This window comes from Schistocerca americana, chromosome 3 (assembly GCF_021461395.2).
Source record: "Schistocerca americana isolate TAMUIC-IGC-003095 chromosome 3, iqSchAmer2.1, whole genome shotgun sequence".
NCBI classification, from domain to species: Eukaryota; Metazoa; Arthropoda; class Insecta; order Orthoptera; family Acrididae; genus Schistocerca; species Schistocerca americana.
Window position 1 is genome coordinate 164670825 of NC_060121.1, and position 26340 is coordinate 164697164.

At 44.3% G+C, this 26340-nt stretch overlaps 1 protein-coding gene across 1 annotated transcript in view; it reads right to left on the reverse strand.

Annotated features, from left to right (window-relative positions):
* LOC124607377 overlaps positions 1–26340 on the reverse strand; it is an 863509-nt gene that overhangs the window by 196672 nt on the left and 640497 nt on the right. The window contains exon 3 of the mRNA XM_047139692.1: positions 9265–9356. Coding sequence (XP_046995648.1) covers positions 9265–9313 — 49 coding nt within the window. The 5' untranslated portion in view covers positions 9314–9356. The remainder of the gene's footprint in view (positions 1–9264; positions 9357–26340) is intronic.

Below are 26340 nucleotides of genomic sequence, written 5' to 3' on the forward strand. Positions count from 1 at the left end.
TTGCTTTACGCTGTTTCAAGCTTTGAATGCCCACATTCGAGCAAAAGCGCCACCAATAGAACACACACACGAAATAGTTTAACGATGATACTTACTTATATCACTTTTCTCCCGATGCGGTTTCGCAGCAAAACCCTCAAAAACTCTTCACACACTTGAAACCAAACGGCTCTCTTCTTAACACGATCGTGATACTTCTTGCGAGAAGTGTCCCACATATCTGGGTATTTTTTCACCACTTCAATAAACAATTCGACGTCGAAACCGGTTGCATCCATGGCAGGCTGACTGCAGCTGTTGGTGTGGTTGCGAACACGTGTGTGCTGCCCCATACACATGCAACGACTGCTGCTACGCGGTGATCGGCGAGATCGCTGCGACGCAGCTGTGGCTGGCGAGCGCAACTCGCAACTCGCTCTCCACGATCTCGCTGCTATTTCTCATCGCTACCGCCGTAGTGTGCGCCACTCCATTGCTTCACATGCACTGCTGTAACGCGCGAGAAACTGACGCTGCGATCGCGCGATGATAAATCGCTCGTGTGCATCGAACCTAACTCCGCTTCAAACCCGACTGGTAGCGAGCAAATGCCGCGAATGCAGTCACACAAGATAACCAAATATAGCCGGCCAGAGTGGCCGAGCGGTTCTAGGTGCTACAGTCTGGAACCGCGCGACCGCTACGTCGCAGGTTCGAATGCTGCCTCGGGCATGGATGTGTGTGATGTCCTTAGGTTAGTTAGGTTTAAGTAGTTCTAAGTTCTGGGGGACTGATGACCTCAGATGTCAAGTCCCATAGTGCTCAGAGCCATTTTAACCAAATATAAGTCGCCCGAAAGACAATCATTATAAACGATGCATTGCTGTGAGTACCGGGCGTGAGTCTTGCTTCGGTAGCTCAGTTGGTAGAGCACTTGCCCGCGAGAGGCAAAGGTCCCGAGTTCGAGTCTCGGTCGGGCACACAGTTTTAATCTGCCAGGAAGTTTCATATCAGCGCACACTCCGCTGCAGAGTGAAAATCTCATTCTGGATGCATTGCTGTCTGAATACTCAGACGGGTAAAAGATACGGTGCGTTTATTACATTAATACTTATAATTTCTAAAGCCAAGTCTTATTACGAGAAAGGGTGAATTTCTCGTCCCCGCGCTACCTATTGGCGGCACTCCGAAACATTATGCCGCTCAGCAGCAAGGGCTCGATAAGAGCATCGATTATCGATCAGGGCTACGCGGGATATCGATTATCGTACATAATTCTAAAAATGTAAACGATGTAAAAACCGCGTTATTCCGAAATAAAATAAAGGTGTGAACAATGTGATGTAAATCAATAAATTTATGAATGTCGTTTTCTACGCTTTTCCACACGAAACTAAAAAACTCAAAGACAAGCGCCCCAGTTGTGAGACTTGTCGACAAACAAGAGTGATTACTCCGAATCTGATAAAAAATTAGGTTTGTGAATCCAGTTAGTTTTTTAGTTAATGAGTTCACTCGTTAGTAAGTAGGAAGTTTGGTTAGTTAGTTAGCTAGTCAGATGATTTGTTTGATAATTAAAAGTTGTGTGGCCTCATGACCACGAAACAAACAAAACTTATCCGAATCTGCGGAAAAAATTAATATTTGGGTCAACATTTGTAAAATTGTAATTCCTCTCACTCACCCTATGGGGAGAGAGTTTTAGTTTTAACGAATGAAAATTTACGAAGTAAATAAGTATTTTTTATTTATCCGTAACCATTTTCCACGCAAAAATGAGAACATGGATTTTCTTGAATTACAGTGCCAACTACCAAGAATCAAAAGAAATGTTTAAGACAAAAAGTACGTAGTTTTTTATGTAGAATGTCATTCTGCAATAAAAAATGGGGATCAAAACTAGACATGATTGTCTCAATGGGAATTCCGCGATCGTTCATTAAATAAAATATGGCGTTTCAGTCTTCGATCGCTATTCTTTATTTTCAATTACCGGTTTCGGGCTAGCTGCCCATCTTCAGGTCATATAGAACAGCTTATGACAGCGAACCGAGTGTTCTGTACGGACAAGTTACTCTGTAACTACAACATATGATCTGAAGATGGGCAGCTAGCCCGAAACCGGTAACTGAAAATGTGGTGTCACCGCCAGACACCACACTTGCTAGGTGGTAGCTTTAAATCGGCCGCGGTCCATTAGTACATGTCGGACCCGCGTGTCGCCACTGTTAGTGATCGCAGACCGAGCGCCACCTCACGGCAGGTCTAGAGAGACGTACTAGCAGTCGCCCCAGTTGTACGGACGACGTAGCTAGCGATGCACATTGACGAAGCCTCGCTCATTTGCAGAGCAGATAGTTAGAATAGCCTTCAGCTAAGTCAATGGCTACGACCTGGCAAGGCGCCATTAGCAGTATATTGTCTGAAACTATAGAGTCTCACTTGTATCGTCAATAGCGATGTACAACAATGATGGATTAAAGTTAAGTATTCCAGCAGCTACGTACTTTTCTTTATAGCATTCATTACGTATCCTGTTTCAGACCTATCTCTAGCCTGCGTGGTTAAACGCGTGCATATCGGCTTCCTCACTCAGGTAGTGTTCGTAGTGTTGGCTAACTGCTAACACTACAGAAAAAATAAAGAATTGCGATCGAAGACTGAAACGCCATATTTTATTAAAAATGGGGATTCCCATTTGAAAATTTAAAGTTGCCTCCCGCCCCACCGCCAGGGGGTGGAGGATAAAGAATGGTGGAGGTTGTGAAGGACAAAGAGAGACGTGAGGAAGGGATGAGTAAAGAAGTTGGTTGTGGTGGTGGTGGGGGAGGGGGTAGGGGAGGGGGTGGGGGAGGGGGTGGGGGAGTAGTTAAGGATATATATCCAATTCCCACACATATATTACAACTGCGAAGCTATGCGGGTTCGCTAGTTCATTATAAATTTTACAAATATTTTCATAGCTATCGGTCATATGTTTTCAGAACTATCTGTATGGGTCAGGAATCCATATAGGCCTAGGATAAATTATTTTAGCCTTGTTAGTGCAATTAGTGTATTATATTAAACATTTACTTTTATTTAAATAATTATTTTCTATTTTATAGTTATGTGTATGTCTGTGTGCGAAATTTCTCAACAGTTTTAAACTTTTTGATGAGATTATGTTATGACTGTACAAATTGTGACCAGAATCTGACAAGGACCTTGGTATATCTCCGCTGGTCCTTTTAGCTCTCAGACTGGTCAGGGTCCACCAACATCAGTTACCTGTGAGTGAACAGGAGGACAACAACAAGAAGACGAAAACGGACAATGGAGACTGCACGGGAGGATAAAGAAGTTCCAAAGAATAAGAGCTAAAACCTAAGGCATAGCGAAATCTGAGACCAAACCAACGATTTGTAACGAGAACCATACCAGAGCACAGCGATTGGACAACTGAAGGTAGAGTCGTGCCATAGCTAGCCTTATAGCGCGGCGAGGTGTGCGTACCCTGTGGTGCTTGAGACCGGCGCTGCAGAGACGATTCCAATGCTCGCAGATGTAGCAGCGTCGCCTAGCGCCCATCATCGAATTCCAAGCATGCCACCTGGAACGCATTCCACCGACACAACATGCCGATCAGCTGATATGTCAGGCGTTACCAACCTTTTTGGGCCGTTCCCCACCCGAGTGGGAACTACGGGGATCAGACAGACAAGACAACGAATTAATATTCCATTGTCATCCGTTTTGAGCTATATTTAAAATTTCAAGCCTCTAGTTCATCGGGAAGTTAGTTTAAAATCAATTGCAAAATTGGTACTGGACAGACAGAGTCTTTACAAATGTTAAAAAGAGACAATGCGCTTTTTCTTTGATGTTAGAAAGAACCTTTGTTGACGACTTCAGTGGTATAACTTGTACGGCACTTGATCAAATACACTACGTGAAAAAAACCCGATGCACCACGGAGGAGCTTCGTAAATTGAGCAATTCAGTAAAACATTGGTCCAACTCTGGCCTTTATGCAAGCAGTTATTCGGCTTAGCATTGAATGATAGAGTTGTTGGATGTCCTGAAGGATATCGTGCCAAATTCTGTCGTCGGAATCTCGAGGTGGTTGGAGGGTCAGTCTCAACTGTGGACAGGTCCGGCGACCTTGCTAGCGAAAGAAGGGCTTGGCGATTACGAAGCACTAGAAGCTCTCACTGTGTCCGGGCGGGCATTATCTTACTGAAACGTAAGCCCGGAATGGCTTGCCATGAAGGGCAACACCGTGGGGCGTAGAATACCGTCGACGTACCACTGTGTTGTAAGGCTGCCGCGGATGACCAACAAAAGGGGTCCTGCTATGAAAAGAAATGGTACCCTAGACCATCACTCCTGGTTGTCGGGCGGTATGGCAAGTTGGTATCCGACCGATCTCTGGGGCGCCTCCGGACACGTCTTCCCTGGTCATCCGGCGCTATACGCGGCGTTCAAAATGGCGTCTGGGCCGGAGGTGCTTTCGAGCAGTTTTGTCATTGAGTTCGTTTTGGCGGAAAATTAGAACACCGCGAAAGTTCATAGGCTCTTGGAGAATGTCTAAGGAGAGCTGGCAGTAAACAAAAGCATTGAGAGTCGTTGGGCAAGGGTCTGTCATCATCGCAACAATGTCGCGCAAACCTACCTTATCTCCTATGTGCCGGCCGGCCACAGACAGTTGTGACTGCAGCAGTGTTGAAACGTGTGGACACTCTCCTCAGAGGCGATCGACGGATGACAGATACCTCACTGCTCAACTGGATGTCTCTGCTGGTAAATACTGACACACTCGTCCACCAGTTGGGGTACTAAAAGGTGTATGCCCACTGGGACCATAAAGAACACTGGAGGACCGTCTGTGCAGAATTGCTTGCACTTTGCGAGGCTAATCGTGACAATTTTTTGTCGAACATCGTCAGAGGCGATGAAACATGGGTTTACGACTTTGAACGGCAGTCAATGGAGTGGCACCGCACCACGGCCCCGCCGAAGAAAAATTACAAAGCCGCACTCTCAGCTTGTAAAGTCATGGTGATTGTTTTCTGGGCTCTGAAGGGGTTATTCTGATTGATGTTCTCCCTCATGACGCAACGATCAACTCTAACGTGTACTGTGGTACTCTCAGGAAATTGAAGAAACGACTTCAGCGTGTTCGTTGCCGTAAAAATGGAAACGGACTACTTCTTCTCCATGACAACGCAAGGCCTCACAGAAGCTTGCACACAAGAGACGGCTCAGGGAACTTCATTGGATTCATTTTCTTCATCCACCATACACCCCGGACCTTGTCCATTCCGACGTCCATCTGTTTGGCACAATGAAGGATGTACTCTGATCATAAGGGCGTAGAGGCCCTGCTAGTAAGGTGACGTAAGGCCACTGGATTGAACGGAGATTATGTTGAAAAATAGGGTTTTGTAGCAAAAGAGTGGGGAATAATATTGTGCACTGGAATCCTGAATAAAACCAACCTCCTTTCAGAAAAAAAAAAGTGTTGCATTACTTATTGAATGCCCCTCGTAAGATACAGCTAGTGAGTCTGCGAATATAGACGTTCAAAGTCAACAGTTTTTCACTAGAGTATCGACAAAGAAATAGTCGCTTGGGTATACCTGCTTGAAGGAAGTCCCTCTAACTGAGGGCTCACCTTCCGAGGATGTAATGTTTCCAAGTAGAGAAGGAATTAGCATATTTCATCAAAATATAAGACTCTGAAATTAATGGTATATCAGAGCACTCTTAAATAATTTGACGATTCAGAGGCTTCCTTTACCAGGATACAGATTAGCTGGCTGTTGCTCAAGGAGTTCCTTGCGGGGTGGGGAAGTGGCTATGTATGTAAAAAACAACATTTCATTTCAGTCCATAGATGTATCACGACACTGCACTGAACAGATATTTGAATGTTGTGCAGCGGCAGTTGAATTTAGTGAAACTAAACTTCTAATTGCTGTTGTTTATAGGTCCCCTAACTCTGACTTCAGAACATTTCTGCTCAAGCTAGAGGGGGTTCTTGATTCACTTTGTAGGAAGTACCACAAAATAAGTTGTATGTGGTGACTTCAATATTAATTTTGTATATGATGGTGTATGAAAAAGGATGTTGGTAGATCTCCTAAATTCATATGATCTGATGCAGTCTGTGATTTTTCCAACTAGGGTGCAGCGGAACAGTAGCACAGCCATAGACAATATTTTTATCCCTTCTTCATTGCTAGATGGGCATTCTGTTAGTAAAAGCGTGAATGGCCTTTCAGACCATGATGCACAAATTTTAACATTAAAAGTCTTTTGTACTCAAATCAATGTCATATTTAATTACAAACTATGTAGGAAAGTTAATCTAATGGCAACAGAGAGTTTTTTAAACCTCGTCAAGGAACAAGAGTGGCAGGATGTTTATAGTGCCGATAACATAGCTGATAAATACAATGCTTTCCATAACACATTTCTCACGCTCTTTGAGAGTTGCTTTCCATTAGAACGCTCTAAACCGGGTACTAGCAGTAATAGGTAACCTGGGTGGCTGACTAGTGGGAATTATATCAGAAGTAGTCACAATCAAGCTACAGTAGCCCATTTCAAACAGTATTGTAATGGTGCTTAAAAATGTTGTTTGGAAGGCAAAGAGTATGTGGTATGCAAATAGAATAGCTAATTCACAGGATAAAATTAAATCCATATGGCCAGTTGTGAAGGAAGTGTCTGGTCGGCAGCACAAGGTCAACTAAATAAAGTCAGTTTGTAGTAAAAATATTTCTGTTACTGAGAAATCAGATATATGCACAGTATTTAACAATCATTTTCTGAGCACTGCTGGTGAATTAAATAAAAATTTAATTTCTACAGGTAATCATATAACTCTCTTGGCAAATACCTTTCCGAGATTGATGTCTGAATCACTACTCTGTGATACAGCAAGAGGGAGATTGAGCCAGTAATGAAATCACTGAAGACTAAGGACTCTCATGGTTATGATGGAGTGTCTAGCAGAATATTAAAGTACTGTGGTGCACCTGTTAGCCCTGTACTTAACCATATTTGCACTTTTTCCTTTCGGAGTGGTCAGTTTCCTGAACGATTAAAGTACTCAGTAGTTAAGCCGCGTTATAAAAAGGAGGAAAGGGATAATGTATATAATTTTAGACCTATTTCTATGCCATCAGTGTTTGCAAAAGTTACTGAAAAGGCAGTGTATGTATATCAAACTATTTACTATCAAATGTACAGTTCGGCTTTAAAGCTGTTTAACAACTGAGAATGCTATATTTTCTTTTCTCTGTGAGGTACTGGATGAGCTAAAGAAAAGGCTTCAAACGCTAGGCATATTTCTTGATTCAAGTAAGGAATCAGATTGTGTTGATCACAAAATATTGCTCCAAAAGTTGGACCAATGTGATATACAGAGAGTAGCTCACAATTGGGTCACCTCTTACTTTAGCAACAGAGAGCAAAATGTCATTATTTACTATGTTTAGAATGGCTGTGATGTGGAGTGTGAATGGGGTACAGTCAAGAGGGGGGGGGGGGGGGTTGCTGCAGGGATTAGTGTTGGGGCCACTTCTGTCCCTTATTTATATAAATGACATTACAATATTTATGTTTGCTTATGACAATAGCTTGGTAGTAAGGGATGTTGTGTGCAACACTGGCTCGGTTTCAAATAGTGCACTTTACGACCTAAGATCATGGCTTGTAGAAAATAAACTAAGGCTAAATTACAGTAAGACTCAGTTTTTACAGCTTCTGACACAGAATACAACAAAACCTGACGTTTTAATTTCACAGAATGTACATATGATTAGTGAAACTGAACAGTTCAGATTTCTAGGTGTTCAGATAGATAGTAAACTGTCGTCGATAGCCCACGTTCGGGATGTTGTTCAAAGACTTAATGCTGCCATTTTTACTATTGGAACGGTATCTGAAGTTAGTGATCGTTCGACACGTAAATTAGTCTACTTTGCTTACTTTCATTCGCTTATGTCTTATGGTATTATATTTTGGGGTAAATCTTCCCATTCTAAGAGGATATTTTTGGCTCAGAAAGGGGCAGCTCGGGCATTAAGTGGTGTAAGTTCACGAACCTCTTGTTGACCCCTTTTCACGAGTCTGGATATTTTGACATAGGACTCTCAAAATATATTTCTTTGTTACTGTCATTTCTTGTTGACAATATTAGCTTATTCCCAAGAAAACGCAGATTTCATTCATTTAAAACTCGACAGAAATCAAACCTGCCTTTGGATCGGACTTCCTTAACTCTTGTGCAGAAATGTCTGCAGTATACTGCTGCATCCATTTTCAGTAAACTACCACTCGAATTGAAAAATCTTAGCACTAATCCACGCGCTTTCAAATCGAAACTGAAGAGTTTCCTCATGGGTCACTCCTTCTATTCTGTCGAGGAGTTGAAAAATTAAGCTGATTCTTATGGTATTGTTGACTGCGTTTACTTAAACTTATGGAGTGACTTTTTCGTGTTCATAAACATTTATTTTTATCTGTTATTACTTTTATGTTGTAATTTCATGTACTGACACGTTCAATGACCTCGGAGATTTGCTCCTCAATTCGGTGCTACGGAACTTGACGTGTAAATAAAATAAATAAATAAAACAAAGGATCAAACAAAGCGAAACAAGATCGACAGTGCATTGACAAAAGATAATGTCATAAAAAAGGGTTAAAACACTGTGTAGCAGACAACGTAGTTTCATATGGTACTCACAACGTAAAATAAAAATAATGTGTCACTCGGCAATTATAAGTCAGTCTTCTAACAAACTGTTCGTCAGTATTACCTAATTGTAAATTTTCTTCTCCTTCTCCCGTGTATTTCTTTCTTTATTCTCTTTATTTTTGCGGCTGGAATGTCTAGGGGGTCCTGTTACCCTCCCAAGTACATCCTAAAGATTTGTGCTTCCTCGTTTGTCTCCCACTCATAAATTTAATGGTTTTGCAAATGACATCACAGGCACCTATGGTGCAGACTGCATTGCCATCCGGTGTAGCGAAGATATAACAATAATAAAGCTTGAAGCAAGTCAGCAGGCGACCATCCTTCCGCAGCAGAGTGGTGGACTCCCCCAGCGCACGCTGCGAGAACGCCTTTCTCCTCAGGGGCCACGTTAATTTGCGCCGGCTCTACCAGGCGGAATAATTTTGTCGTGGCTGGTTGTCCTAAGGATGTGAATAATTCTGAATCGTCCGTACGAGAGCCGTGCTTTGACAGGAACAGCAGGTAGTGGGTGGGCTGCCTGGCGGCGTACTCACCTACGCAGCCAGCTCCGTGCAGAACGAGCAGCGCGGCCCACAGGACCATGCTGCCCCCCCTAGCACCGCCGTCTGCCCATAGGGCGCCTCCTCTGCAACACACAACACACACCACAGAATGAAATGGGGGTGAATTTATTCAAGAAACAATGGCATTAAGTGACAGCAGTACACACTGCTCAGATATTTTGAACCTGCAATGTAATGGTTATGTTATAAAAATTGAAAAAGTATTCCAGACTGGAGATTCTACGAGTTTTCTTTGGTTAACTGTTTACTGTTCGTTTGTACCACCTACGTTATATGAACTATGTAAACTCATATACAAAATATTGTAAATTTACATTTTATAATGTGAAAATACTATCCATAGAGAAATTATTGGGCAGGTGTATAAGTTCGTAGCGTTTTTCCATAAGTTTTATAAAAAAACAACAGATCACAGATTTAAATCATCAATTATAAGGTCTTCTTCAATATTTACAACAGCCTGCCAACGCTGGGGTGACGTTTACACTCATGCTCATGAATTAAGGATAATTGCAGAATGTTGTGCCACACAACGTGGCACTAAACAAAACTGGAGCTAATAGCATAGGCACATAGGGAACACACACGACACAGATCTGTAAGTCCACGGTATTGGTGATAAGTTGAGAAAACCGCCCCGAAACACATGTGCTACAAAACGTCACTGTTTCCTGCGCACGTACCCCGACATCAATATGGGATATGATCACCATGCACACGTACACAGGCAGCACAGCGGATTGGCATACTCTGCATCAGGTGGTCGAACAGCTGCTGGGGTATAGCCTCCCATTCTTGCACCAGTGCCTATCGGAGCTCCTGAAGTGTCATGGGGGTTTGAAGACGTGCAGCATACGTCGACCGAGAGCATCCCAGACTTGTTCGATGGGGTTTAGGTCTGGAGAGCAGGCAGGCCACTCCATTCGCGTGATATCTTCTGTTCCAAGGTACTCCTCCACGATGGCAGCTCGGTGGGGCCGTACGTTATCATCCATCAGGAGGAAGGTGGGACGCACTGCACCCCTGAAAAGGCGGACATACTGGTGCAAATTGACGTTCCGATACACCTCACCTGTTACAGTTCGTCAAAGACATGGAGGGGTGTACGTGCACCAATCATAATCCCACCCCACACCATCAAATCACAACCTCCATACAGGTCCGAGGACATTAAGGGGTTGGTATCTTGTTCCTGGCTCACGCCAGATGAAAACACGGCGAGAATGCCTGTTCAGACTATACCTGGACTCGTCCATGAACATAACCTGGGACCACTGTTCCAGTGACCATGTACTTTGTTCTCGACACCAGACTTTACAGGCTCTCCTGTGACCAGGGGTCAGTGGAATGCACCTCGCAGCTCCCCGGGCAAATAAACCATGTCTATTCAGTCGTCTGTAGACTGTGTGTCTGGAGACAACTGTTCCAGTGGCTGCAGTAAGGTCCCGAGCTAGGCACTTATGGTGAGATAACGGTTTTCTTGTGGTTTTGTACACTGTGGACGTCCCGTAATGTAGCACCTGGACACGTTTCCTGTCTGCTGGAATCGCTGCCATAATCTTGAGATCACACTTTGTGGCACACGGAGGACCCATGCTACGACCTGCTGTGTTTGACCAGCCTACAGTCGCCCTAGTATTCTACCCCTCATAACATCATCAATATGTGTTCTTTGAGTCATTTTCAAGACACAGTCACCATTAGCACGTCTGAAAACGTCTGCACACTTACTCGCTGCACCGTACTCTGACATGCATCAACACAAGTCTGCGTATGTGGACTGCTGATAGCGCCACAGTACAACGACCGCAGGTCAAATGCACCGCATGGTCATACCCCGAGGTGATTTAAAACCACAAACCGCCCACCAGAGCGTTGTTTCACCATGTATCAGCATTATCCTTAATTTATCAGCATGAGTGTAGATTCCGCGACTGTAGAAATCACGTGGTTTTGAAGCGAAGAGGGACAGGGGAAGTCGAGTGCTCCAGAACGTGGTAGTAAAAAAATCGCAAGTAATCAGAGAAAGGAATTACTAGTCAATTCCAAAGTACTACTGGCAGTGCAACTAACACAGTGTCCAAGCGTAAGGAGTTAGAGAATGACATACAACGATCGAGCAGCTTCTCGTAATCCACATAACTTATGTAGGCAATGCTCAGCGAGGCCTGACACTGTGAAAAGAGCGACGCCACTGGAGAGTGGATGACTGGAAAAGAGCGATTTGGAGCTATGAACCACTTAATGCCCTATGGCAAGGGTTTGGGTTTGCTGAATACCTGGAGAACGTTGCCTGGCATCATGTGTAATGTCAACAGTGAAGTACGGAGGAGGTAGTGTTACGGTATGGGGGGCGGAGTGAGTGGAGGGGGCGGGGTGTTTCGTGGTTAGGATGAGGCTCCCTTACTGTGCTTAAGAAAACGCTATGTGCGGGAGGATATGAAAAAATTTTACAGCATTTCGTCCTGCGTCCAGTAGAAGAATAGTTTGGAGACGATGATGTTTACAGTGGCATGACAGTGTATGCTGTCTTACAACATCGTCTATGAGGCAATGGTTTGTGGAGAGTTACATTCCTGAAATGGACTGGCCTGTCCAGAGCCCCGATGTATGATGAGTTAGAATGTCAACTTCTCTCAAGAACCGAGCATCCTTCAAGAAAGAAAGGGCTCTCATCACTCCACCGGCTTTCAGGCACATCGCTGGAACAGTCCCCAGCAGAGCGCAAGCCCTCGTATAGGAGTATGACATGCACAACCCATATTAATGTCCACCAATAGGTGTCCGGAAGCTTTTGATCAGACAGCATACTGCGCAAAGGTGCGTAGGGATCTCAGTATGCAGAGTACCAGTTTTCTTTGAGTTCTCGCAACTGAATAAGAGACATTAGGGTTCTTACTGAGGCATGTAGACACTCTTATTTGCTTAATATATGATTACAGAAGAATAGAAAATGCTAATAAGGGGTCGAAGTATCTTTTCTGCATGGACTGTAAAATACTTGCGGGATGTTCCCGGTGATTTAGCTAAGCTGCTCATTTCAAATATTTCCAGAACCGTTTGCGACATCGTAATTCTATTTTCACCTGGATGAATTGTGAGAAAGCCATCACTAGACGACATGCACTCCCTTGTCAAAGCTATAGTACTTCCACAAATATCGATAGCAACTTATTTTTCTCAATTGGAACTGTAGTAATTTCCGCTATGGTATCGTATTTCTAAATGAGACGGCGTTTCATTCTCCAAAGTCCTGTTATACTTTTGAAAGAAATTACAATATTTACGCCTTAAGATTTTGTCTATTTTAAACGTGAAACCGATAGCTGTGTTACGCGGAAGTTCGAGGTTTCATAACCAAAATAAATAACGTCCGATAATGAGGAAACAGTGTTGCACCGCTGCGATACCGATATGAAAGAGGCACCGAGGAAGTGTAGCTTTCATTCTGTCTGTGTCTGTTGTAACACAAGTCACTGAATGCTGTTTTTAAAACTAACTAAATGTCACTTTCTCCATGGCACTGACGTGTCAAAAGTAAGGCAAAATGGTTCAAATGGCTCTGAGCACTATGGGACTTAACATCTGAGGTCATCAGTCCCCTAGAAATTAGAACTACTTAAACCTAACTAACCTAAGGACATCACACACATTCATGCCCGAGGCAGGATTCGAACCTGTGACCGAAGCAGTCGCGCGGTTCCGGAGTGAAGCGCCAAGAACCGCTCGGCCACCACTGCCGGCAAAGTAAGGCATACCTCCCAATATCGTATCGGATCTCCCTTGCGCAGCGTAGTGTAGCATCTCGACGTGGCATGGACTCAACGAGTTGTTGGAGCACCCCTGCAGAAATACTGTGCCGTGGAGCCTCTTTAGCCATCCAAAAGTTCAAAAGTCTCTCCAGTGCAGGATTTTGTGCACGATCTAACCTCTCGATTATGTCCAATAAATGATCGATGGGATTCATGCCGAACGATCTCGGTGGCCATATCATTCGCTCGATTTGTCTAGAATATTCTTCAAACCAATTCTGAACAATTGCGGTCCGGTTACACGACGCATTGTCCTCCATAAAAATTCCTTCGTTGCTTGGGAACTTGAGGTGTATGAGTGGCTTCAATGCAGCCAGACCTAATCATTTCCAGTCAATGATCGGTTTGGTTGGATCAGAGGTCCCAGCCCTTTCCAGGTAAGTACAGCCCACACCATTATGGAGCCACTATCAGCGTGCACAGTGCCTTGTTGAGAACTTGGGTCGGTGGTTTCGTTGGGTCTGCGCCACACTCGAACCCTGGCATCGGTTATTACCAACTGAAATCGGGACTCATCTGACCAGGTCCCGTCGTCTAGGGTCCAACCGACACGGTCACATGGCCCGAGAGGCGCTACAGGTGATGTGCTGTTAGCAAAGATACTCGCGTCCGTCTTCTGCTTTCATAGCCCATTAACGCCGAATTTCGCCTCATTGTCCCAATGGATACATTGCTCATACGTCCCACACTGATTTTTTCGGTAATTTGACTCAGTTTTGTTTATCTGTCAGCACTGACAGCCCTAAGCAAACGCCTCTGCTCTCGGTCGTTAAGTGAAGATCGTCGGCCACTTCGTTGTTGCTGGTGACGGTTGGATCTCAGAATCTTGAATTCCCTATTTCCGAAATGGAATGTCCCATGCATCTGTTACCACCTACCATTCCGCATTCAAAATCTGTCAATTGCCGTCGTGCGGCCATAATCGCGTCGGAAACTTTTCACGTGAATCACCTGCGACAGGTAGATCCGCCATTGCAGTGCTATTTTATACCTACCATAAGCGATACTACCGCCATTTGTATGTGTGCATATCGCTGTGCCACGACTTTTGTCACGCCAGTGTACAGCTACAAATGAATGTATTAATACGTCACCACATTTATTCAAGGTACAACATTTACAGTTCGTGTAGTATGTGGAGAGTTTGGATAAAATACGCAACATAACGAGATATCACTTGGTGGAAGAGACCAAACAGGATAAATTATACTTTCCTGATTCAAAGTCCAGTCCAAGCTAGTCAACTGCCTGGGTGGAGTCCAATCTGCAAATACACTTTTAAAAAATGCCATGCACCACGAGGGAATTATGTGGTGTACACATATAGACAAATAAATACTAACAGTTTTAGAAAAAAAAAATTGGATGATTTATTCAACAGAAAGGGCTTCACAAACTCAGAACGCCAACAACGCGTTGGACCACCTCTGACCCTTATGCAAGCAATTATTCAGCTTGGAACTGATTGATAGAGTTGTTGGATGTCCATCTGACGGATATCGTGCAAAATTCTGTCCAATTGGCGCAGAAGATCGTCAAAATCCCGAGACGGTTGGTGGGCCCTCTACATAACACTACAAACGTTCTCAATTGGGGAGAGGTGCGGCGAACTTGCGGGCCAAGACAGGATTTGGCAACCACGAAAAGAAGCAGTAGAAGGTCTCTCCGTATGCGGTCTGGCATTATCTTGCTGAAATTTAAGCCTAGGGTATCTTACCGTAGAGGGCAACAAGCAAAACAATATCGTCGACGTACCGCTGTGGGTTAAGGGTACCACGGATGACATCAAAGGGGTGCTGCTGTGAAAATAAATGGCACTCTAGACCATCACTTCTGACTGATGTGCCATATGGCGACCATCGCTGTCCGGGACGTCTCCAGACATGTATTCTGTTGTCATCGGAGCTCAGTTCGAAGCGAGACTGATCACTAAAGACAATTCTACTCCATTCAATGAGATTCCCGGCCGAAGACGTGTCTGGTGATGTCCAAGACCGCGCTGAGATACCAACATGGTTCAAATGGCTCTAAGCACTATGGGACTTAACATCTGAGGTCATCAGTCCCCTAGACTTAGAACTACTTAAACCTAACTAACCTAAGGACATCACACACATCCATGCCCGAGGCAGGATTCGAACCTGCTACCGTAGCAGTTGCGCGGTTCCAGACTGAAGCGCCTAGAGTCGCTCGGCCACAGCGGCCGGCTACCAACATGGCTATTGACCTCTGTACGACCCGACAACCAGGAGGGATAGTTCAGGGTGCAAATCCTTTCCATAGCAGCACCACTTTGGTTGTAATCCGCTGCCCTCTTATAGTACAGCGGCCCGTTGACGATATTCTGAGCCCCGTTTTGTTGTCCTTAATGTCAAGCAATACTGGGCTTACAATTCAGCAATATGATGCACGCCCACACGCGTTGAAAGTTTCTACTGCTTGTCTTCTTGCTCCTAAAACCCTACCTCTGCCAGCAAGATCGCCGGATCTATTCCCAATTAAGAACGATTGGAGGATTATGGATACAGCTTCGAATCAGCTCGGGCTTTTGACGATCTAATGCGACAACTGAACAGAATTTGGCACGATATCCCTCAGGAGGAGATCCAACGACACTATATATGCCAAGCCGAATAACTGTTTGCGTAAAGACCAGAGGTGGTCTAACACGTTATTAATTTGTTTAATTTGTGAAACTGTTTCTCCTGAATAAATTATCCAGTTTTACAGAAATTGCAACCATTTTTTTGTCTGTACACGTACTACACATCAACCGATTTCCGTCCCATTCGGATAATTCCTTCGTTTTTTTGTCTTAGAATATACGCTAAACTTCATGCAGCCGATTGGCTGTATACATCATTTACTGAAATATCCGCTTTTTTTCTTGTCGCGTCAGATCTAATTAAAATCTCGAGTTTTCGACTAACTCCTTCATCGTCTTCGCTGGGAACAACTTACTGTCGTGTCTGCTGTTATTATGACCATATACAGGGTGGTCCAATGGCCGTGCGGTTCTAGGCGCTACAGTCTGGAACCGAGCGATCGCTACGGTCGCAGGTTCGAATCCTGCCTCGGGCATGGATGTGTGTGGTGTCCTTAGGTTAGTTAGGTTTAATTAGATCTAAGTTTTAGGCGACTGATGGCCTCAGAAGTTCAGTCGCATAGTGCTCAGAGCCATTTGAATTAGCCAACAGGGTGGTCCATTGATCGTGACCAGACCAAATATCTCACCAAATAAGCGTCAAACTAAAAAACTACAAAGAACGAAACTTGCTTAGCTTGAAGGGGAAAACCAGATTGTGTTATGAATGGCCCGCTAAATGGCGCTGCCATAAGTCAAACGGATATCAACTGCGTTTTTTAAAATAGGAACCCCCTTTTTTATTACATATTCGTATAGTACGTAAAGTTTTTTTTGTGATAGATGGCGCTGTAATAGTCACAAACATATGGCTCACAATTTTAGACGAACAGTTGGTAACACGTAGGTTTTTTAAATTAAAATACGGAACGTAGGTACGTTTCAACATTTTATTTCGGTTCTTCCAATGTGATACATGCATCTTTGTGAACTTATCATTTCTGAGAACGCATGCTGTTACACCATGATTACCTGTAAATACCACATTAATGCAATAAATGCTCAAAATGATGTCTGTCAACCTCAATGCATTTTCAATACGTGTAACGACATTCCTCTCAACAGCGAGTAGTTAGCCTTCCGTAATGTTCGCACATGCATTGACAATGCGCTGACGCATGTTGTCAGGCGTTGTCGGTGGATCACAATAGCAAATATCCTTCAAATTTCCCCACAGAAAGAAATCCGGGGACGTCAGATCCGGTGAACGTGCGGGCCATGGTATGGTGCTTCGACGACCAATCCACCTGTCATGAAATATGCTATTCAATACCGCTTCAACCGCACGCGAGCTATGTGCAGGACGTCCATCATGTTGAAAGTACATCGCCATTCTGTCATGCAGTGAAACATCTTATAGTAACATCGGTAGAACATTTCGAAGGAAACCAACATACATTGCCCCATTTAGATTGCCATCGATAAAATGGGTGCCAATTATCCGTCCTCCCATAATGCCGCACGATACATTAACCCGCCAAGACCGCTGATGTTCCACCTGTCGCAGGCATCGTGGATTTTCCGTTGCCCAATAGTGCATATTATGCCGGATTCAGTTACTGCTGTTGGTGAATGACGCTTCGTCGCTAAATAGAACCCGTGCAAAAAATCTGTCATCGTCCTGAAATTTCTCTTGTCCCCAGTGGCAGAACTGTACACGACGTTCAAAGTCTTCGCCATGCAATTCCTGGAGCACAGAAATATGGTACGGGTGTAATCGATGTTGATGTAGCATTCTCAAGACCGACGTTTTTGAGATTCCCGTTTCTTGCGCAATTTGTCTGCTACTGATGTGCGGATTAGCCGCGACAGCAGCTAAAACACCTGCTTGGGCATCATCGTTTCTTGCAGGTCGTGGTTGACGTTTCACATGTGGCTGAAGACTTCCTATTTCCTTAAATATCGTAACTGTCCGGCGAACGGTCCCGAGACTTGGATGATGTCGTCCAGGATGCCGAGCAGCATACATAGCAGACGCCCGTTTGGCATTTTGATCACAATAGCCACACATCAACCTTTTCCGCAATTGGTAAACGGTCCAGTTTAACACGGTTAATGTATCGCGAAGCAAATACCGTCCGCACTGGCAGAATGTTACGTGATACCATATCTTAAACGTTTGTGACAAAGCGAAAAAAGTGGTCCAACTAAAACATTCATATTTCTTTACGTACTACATGAATATGTAATAAAAAATGGGGGTTCCTATTGAAAGAAGACGCAGTTGATATCTGTTTGACTCATGGCAGCGCCATCTAGCGGGCTAACCGTATCGCCATCTGGTTTTCCCTTTCAAGTTAGACGAGTTTCGTTCTTTGTAGTTTTTTCGCTTGATGCTTATTTCGTGAGGTTTTTGGCCCGGTCATTATCAGTGGACCACCCTGTCCATAGAAGACTGATGACTGATCGGCGTACGTCATCATCACGTCACGCTGCCCGAGAGTGTGTCCATGTACGCGCCGATGCTTTCAGCACTGTCGTAAAAACGCAAACAGTTCAGCGCGTTGCTGCGCGTCTTCTCAGGCAGGCAGCCCCTCGTAAGGTGATTTCTGTAGGACCGTAGAATGGAACAGACGCTCCAATCTCCGAGGACTGACTCGGACACGCCATCTCCTTCCGAAGAGAACAGAGTGGAATAGAAGAGGGTGGGACAGGGCGTCGACTCAGGGCCCTGTCACGTTTCCAATCTGCCGGCGCGTCTGTCATCTGCGCGAGGAGAGCGCGGCGCTCCCGACACAATAGCAGCGAGCTGCGTGTGAGTGCTGGGAGTCTACCGAATAAAATAAAACGACGGAGACAGAAGGCGGGCCAGATGGTGGCGGCAAGGCGGGGCGGCAAATCCCGCTGAGTCGCGGGTTGCCGCGGCGGAAGGCGCCGGCGCAGGGCAGGTGGGGACCAGCTTCCGCACGCGTCCGCTGTCGCAAGGTGCGGTGGTCTTATACAGCACTTTTTAAAATTGTTCTTTAGTTCTCTGTCACTTTCCCCTCGACGTTTGATCCATTTCAAGCGGAAATGTGCCGTCGGTTGTGGGGAACGGGTACCTCTGGGCCTTAAAAATCGAAAAATGAAATTAAAAAAGACCCCTACTGAGTTCGAAAAACATTATATCTGCTTGAAAAACTATATATAACCTCATGCACTTGTAGCCACGTTGTTTACTTCAACATTTTTTTAACAGCTGGTGCCCTATAGTTCGTAAATATTTGAAGAACATTATGATTTATCGCCAAGAGCTCCTGATAAAATTTCTTTATTGAACAAAGAGTTTCGGTCCTGAGACCATCAGGTTCATAACTCATTTACATTATAAAATTATTTCCATGAGATAGTTAAATACATGAATTCGTAGTTGTTGTCAAGTAGTACAAAAATTTGCTATAGAAGCATAAAAATACGTAATAATATTTGCATCGTGGATTATAATTTTTTTGGCAATTGATGTAATTTGTATTAAAGTTTTACAACAATAAAGAATATTTGAGTTTATTTTTTGTCACCAATGATTTTATATCGCCTAGTAGGATCTTGTGAATGATTTTTGAACCTGATGACGTCCGTGCACCGAAAGTGGTTGTTCAATGAAGAAATTTATCAGCAGCTCTTGGTGGTTAATCATAAGGTTCTTCAAATTGTTTACTTCAGTGAGATTTCATTTTATCCATTTTAGCGTCTTCTCAGCATTTTCCTGTACACTGAGCGAGCCTGAGAGGATTGCCTACTATTCTGTTGGTTCCACGTAGTGTGTTCTCCAAATCTTTGGAACACAAGTTTTTCTTCAGCTGCTTACGTAAATAATGAGCTGGGAGGTTAACACTCCACAGCACATTTCTTGTGGAGTCGTTGGAGGTTTGCAAGATGAGTCTTCGGTGTGATGCAGCAGATGAGGTCTCATTACAGATATCGTACTAATCAAGTGACATGATGAATCAACGCAGACCACCTGACTGATCTTACACGTTCTAGGGAAGGAGGGAAGCAATCGTAGGAAACACTGTCTATATTTGGTGTAGGGGGATCATTTATCTGCTCAGATATTACCAGCATGAAGCAATTTGAGATAAACTACCATCTGTCAAAAAAAAAAAAAAATTCATAGCTTTGTAACCTGAAAAAACAAATGTTTCACTGTTTCAAAAAATTACTTATTATTTTTGCAACCGGGGTTAGGGTTATTAGCCCACTCTCCATCATTACTGGAAAATATTTTATTATGTGCATAGGTACAAATACACTCCTGGAAATGGAAAAAAGAACACATTGACACCGGTGTGTCAGACCCACCATACTTGCTCCGGACACTGCGAGAGAGCTGTACAAGCAATGATCACACGCACGGCACAGCGGACACACCAGGAACCGCGGTGTTGGCCGTCGAATGGTGCTAGCTGCGCAGCATTTGTGCACCGCCGCCGTCGGTGTCAGCCAGTTTGCCGTGGCATACGGAGCTCCATCGCAGTCTTTAACACTGGTAGCATGCCGCGACAGCGTGGACGTGAACCGTATGTGCAGTTGACGGACTTTGAGCGAGGGCGTATAGTGGGCATGCGGGAGGCCGGGTGGACGTACCGCCGAATTGCTCAACACGTGGGGCGTGAGGTCTCCACAGTACATCGATGTTGTCGCCAGTGGTCGGCGGAAGGTGCACGTGCCCGTCGACCTGGGACCGGACCGCAGCGACGCACGGATGCACGCCAAGACCGTAGGATCCTACGCAGTGCCGTAGGGGACCGCACCGGCACTTCCCAGCAAATTAGGGACACTGTTGCTCCTGGGGTATCGGCGAGGACCATTCGCAACCGTCTCCATAAGCTGGGCTACGGTCCCGCACACCGTTAGGCCGTCATCCGCTCACGCCCCAACATCGTGCAGCCCGCCTCCAGTGGTGTCGCGACAGGCGTGAATGGAGGGACGAATGGAGACGTGTCGTCTTCAGCGATGAGAGTCGCTTCTGCCTTGGTGCCAATGATGGTCGTATGCGTGTTTGGCGCCGTGCAGGTGAGCGCCACAATCAGGACTGCATACGACCGAGGCACACAGGGCCAACACCCGGCATCATGGTGTGGGGAGCGATCTCCTACACTGGCCGTACACCACTGGTGATCGTCGAGGGGACACTGAATAGTGCACGGTACATCCAAACCGTCATCGAACCCATCGTTCTACCATTCCTAGACCGGCAAGGGAACTTGCTGTTCCAACAGGACAATGCACGTCCGCATGTATCCCGTGCCACCCAACGTGCTCTAGAAGGTGTAAGTCAACTACCCTGGCCAGCAAGATCTCCGGATCTGTCCCCCATTGAGCATGTTTGGGACTGGATGAAGCGTCGTCTCACGCGGTCTGCACGTCCAGCACGAACGCTGGTCCAACTGAGGCGCCAGGTGGAAATGGCATGGCAAGCCGTTCCACAGGACTACATCCAGCATCTCTACGATCGTCTCCATGGGAGAATAGCAGCCTGCATTGCTGCGAAAGGTGGATATACACTGTACTAGTGCCGACATTGTGCATGCTCTGTTGCCTGTGTCTATGTGCCTGTGGTTCTGTCAGTGTGATCATGTGATGTATCTGACCCCAGGAATGTGTCAATAAAGTTTCCCCTTCCTGGGACAATGAATTCACGGTGTTCTTATTTCAATTTCCAGGAGTGTATAAACAGAGTAAATAATTTAGAATTATATTATTAAATATTCAAAACAGTAAAATCACAGAATGCTAGATTTCAAATGGCACATTCATTTATAATGGAGCACAGTTTAACAAAGGTGAAATGGACAATGAATCAGATTTAGTAGTACGAAGGAGTGGGAATTAACTGAGGTGTGCTAGATTTGAGTGACACAGATCGAGTGGCATGTAAATAAAAAATGTGACCAACACTCTGCACTAGTTATTAAACGGAATGTCTTGATTGGTCGAACTACGACAAATGGCAAGCTAACAAAGGACTTCTTAAAAAGCGGTCAAAAAATAGAACCATTATGTGTTTCAGGCTGTGACTGCGTATTTCCATACATTTCCAGGACACAAGAAACAGAATTTATCGAAAAATAACAACTTTTAAAAGAAAATTTGCATCACAAACATGACAGCTTCACAGATGGCATTATTAAAGTTAATACAACAATATTAATAATCAAGTTGAAAGTAAGAAAGTTAATAGTTAAACAGGTAACTCTGGACAATATTTCTGAGATAAAAAATAAAAAGGAAGACCTTTACACGTTTTTGTCACGCGTAGAGTCCTCTTTTCTGATTTAGCTCAAATGTCACACAAATATTTATATGTGCAATGGACTAAACTGGGAGACTGTGTCGCGGTCTTCAGTTCAAAGACAAGTTTGAGGCAGCAATCCACTCTAGTCTGACCCGTGCAAACTTCTTCATGTCTATATAGCTAGTGCAACCAACATCGGTAGAACGTATTTCCTATAATCAAGCCTTGGTGTTAACCCCCCTCCCCCCTGTATCCTAAATTATCAAACTAACAATTTGGTCTGAACTCTTCTCCTCCCCCCCCCCCCCTCCCGTTTTCTGAAGCTAACGGAATCTTGATGTCTCAGCATGTGCTCTACCGAACGATCCCTTCTTTAAGGTAGATTGTATGATAATTTTTTTATTCAATTCGATTCAGTACTCCTCATTACTTATTCGAAATATTACTCTAATTTCCAGCATTATTCTGTAATACCACCTTCCAAAAGCTTCTAGTATTATCTCCTTGTCTGAACTGTTTATTGTCCTCGTTTCACTTCCGTACAAGGCTCCTTTATAGATGTCTGCAGCATAGCATTGTACGGTAGTGATTCCTGGACTTTGGGAATACATGATAATCGGAGCTTTTGAGATATGCTGCTGGTGTCGTAACTCGACGTGGACCATGACATACTTACTTTGGAAGCTCCCACTCATATTAGTGGGTCCGCAGAATTTAAGGTCATCCGGTTCTTGCTACGCAAGTCGCTGCGTGCGGAAGAGAAACGGCATTGGGGTCAGGCAGAGATTTTGCAGGTGTCTATGGCTGCAGATAGTATAGAAAGACTTGGATGTTAGGCTAAGAAGTTGATATGGGGATGTTAGGAATGAGACTCGGGGTTGGTTTACTGGCCTGCTATTTAATGCATTTTCATGTGTTTTGCAATGAACAAGCAGAAGATTGGTTCAAATGGCTCTGAGCGCTATGGGACTTAACATCTTAGGTCATCAGTCCCCTAGAACTTAGAACTACTTAAACCTAACTAACCTAAGGACATCACACGACACCCAGCCATCACGAGGCAGAGAACAAGCAGAAGAGCACATAGATTTGTTTACAAAAGCATAGATGCTTACTTGATTCTCCAGTAGGTTGCCACAACAAATGGACACTCCGATCTATAATTTTACTAAGATTCCGGTATATACAGCAACGTCTGGCACTACAGACCTTGAAATATGAAAGAGCCAGATTCAATCACTCTAATCGAACTCTTAGGTTCAAGTACTCCTCATAATGTAAGTGACACATAAACGTAGCCACATGTAGAGAAATTTACGACGGAAGTCAATAATCCTAGGCCAGAAGTACCTACAGACGTGCTTTTTGCAAGCGCTTCTTAGTGTTCAAGCTTAACTGAAGATAATGATCACTCAGATGCTATCTGCTGCAGGCTGTCGATCATCCGAGGAAAGAAATCTTTTGATCACTGGACTCTCAAACTCTTGAATCGTGCGTCGCTTAGCTTTTGAGGACCTCCATATAGGAAGTTTGGGACTGTTTACTTACAGATGGGACGTCACGTGGGTGTCGCTTTTTGCCTCCAATTCACAATCAGTGAGCGCGAAATCAGAGGTTTCGCAATGCATATGACCTCTTAACGAACTGACGAAAGCGGCTGGCACTTTACGTCTCTACCTAAGCTGACATTCTGGCAATTCCTCATGTGTCGGTCATTTCACTGTAGAAGGATGTTGAGCAATGCTGATAAGGAATGAGGTACTTCTTCGTAGAATCGGAGAGGAAAGAAATTTGTGAAAACACTGACAAGAAGAAGGAACAGGGTGTTAGAACACGTGTTAAGACATCAGGGCATAACTTTCATGGTACTAGACGGATCCGTAGAGGGTAAAAACGGTGGAGGGAGGAGAGACAGATACTAGACTATACCCAACAAATAACTGAGGACGTTGGACGTAAGTGCTATTGTGAGGTGAAGAGTTTGGCACAGGAGAGGAAGTCGTGGCGGATCCCATCAAATCAGTCGTATGACTGATGATCTGAAAGAAGAAAAACTCAGACTTCTGAGTTTCTCCCGGCGTATACAGTTTTCAAATAACTTACGGGAATGTAGCTGGTTGACGACGGCTTTGAAACCTGCGTTTTTTTTTTCAGATACGTAGACTATTCTTTCGTCATTTGGCCTCATGGCAGTGTGACTATGAACGAATTTTTAGAACACCTAAATTCAATCAATCCGAACATTCGTTTCACGCTTGACGTGGAAAAGGACGTCTGCCTTCCTTCCTTGATGTGTTGGTTAGGAGCAAGGTTGATGGTATGTTAGCACATGCTGTTTATATGAAGCTTGCTCACTCTTACTTGTATCTACAAGCTGGTAGTTGTCACCATTCGGCTCAGGGTGATGGGGTACTTCGCACCTTGGTTCATAGGGCCCACGTCATTTTATACCTTAAGAGTCTCTCAGCTGAGTTAAAATATTCCGTTGAATAGCCGGGGCCAAGACAGTTTTCTGCAATAATCGATGTACTCGGCTGTTGTATGCGAGTGTGTCGATTATGTTCAGTACACCGATCTTCCACGGTCCTCATTATCTGACCAATAAACGACACGCCTCAACTACAAGGAATACGGTAGACACCCGCATTACTCAAAACAACGGAACCTAAAAGGATCCTAATTTTAAATGGAGGTCGGAAAACACATTTCACGCCACATTTCCGCGAAATACGATTAATATGGTTGGAAATGCTGCCTGCGTAAAGCAGAAAGGCCGCATACCTTGGTGCAACTCCGGATCATCAACTGATGCACGGTTGGTAGATAGCGCAACGCTCTTGGTCTGTCTTTCAGTGTATACATTCTGATGAAAGGTGATCTCAGGATGGCTTAACTCAGAGATTCTGGCCTGCACTTCTAGCTATTGGGATAATGCTATTAAGGAAGTTGAAATTAACCTTGTAAATAGAGATGGAGTTTTTTGTTTAAATTCTGCGTGGAATCTTGCTGTCTTATTTTTCAAAAAACTGAGGGACAGAGTTAATGCCACATGGACCATTGTTTAGCAATTTTCACTATGGATAACTTCTGGCGTCGGTCATTTTGGCTGAATGGTTGTTCTAGTGTTTACAGAGTGTGTGTGCGTCTTTCCAGAATTGTTCTGCAAATCGAGGCTTTAAAGACCCTTGCACAGCGCTTGCGTGCTGCAATTTTACATTGGAAATGACAGAGTGATTACCTGTCGTAACACCGCTGGTTATCAACGACATCACCCGGCTGCATTCCCTAAGTTATTTGGAATAGGTGGAGTTACTTGGTGCTGAATGGAGCAGTAAAGAGGAAAAATGGTAGGAGCAGGCTAATACTATAACACGCAAGAAATATTATAGACTGGGTTTTGAATAATACTTACGTAGATATGAAAATATTAAAAGAAGGTAGGAAAGATTTATGTAGTCGAAAAACTGACGACATGAAAAAGAATCGCAGTCATACCCCATAGAACGAATCGGCACTATTTGTATCATAGTAAACACTAAAAAATGTTCTGCAGCACACGACTATCTGGAAAAGTGTATGAGCTTATATTCACGAGGAGCAAGGGTTGAAAGAATAAGAGTTACAATCTAAAAAATATACCTTTTCGTTGAAAAGGCTGCCGTCGATTTCCTTCCTCAGTACGATCGAAATCGATAGTCAGTCGTCGACAAGAAGTCAAACCCTTCCTTCCCTTTTTTTTAAAAAAGAAAGAAAGATTCACGCTAATACCTCATGCCGCAGAATACGAATAGATAATGTTTCTTTTAAGCAGTAATTTGATTTCTTCCTTCTACAGTAATCTGCTAAAAGTGAATGGTGTTTAAGCAAGACGATTAGTTCCAGCGGACAATTCACACGAAAGAAATTTTCTTTCGACCACTACCAGCTTGAAACTCAGGGCAAGGATATGTGAAGTTGATTCGCGCTGGACTGTTTTTAGATAGTAGGCAAGAGAGCGACGAAAATGGTACTGAGTTTTGACAGGGGAGAAGCGCGGACGCGGGCCGTGTAACGTTTCGCCACGCGCTGCTGGATTTATTTGTACTCGTCACGTTCATGGCTGTCGCGTTAATTACGAGGTTTTATCCACCGCGCTGTTTGCGTCCTGTGGCTTTGCCTGTCCGTTTGCGCGCTGATTGTATTGTTCCCCCAGTGACCTTTACCTTCTCTCTGCTTTGTTTGGCATTTTGCGCGCTGTTCGAGCGCACCTGTGGTCAAGTACTCGACTTTTCGTGCCTCTGATATAGCAGTCATACCTGTGAGCATATGTAAATACATGGGGTCAGGCAATTAAGGTAGCCCATCACTAATTTATTGAGAAAGAGTAAATACGC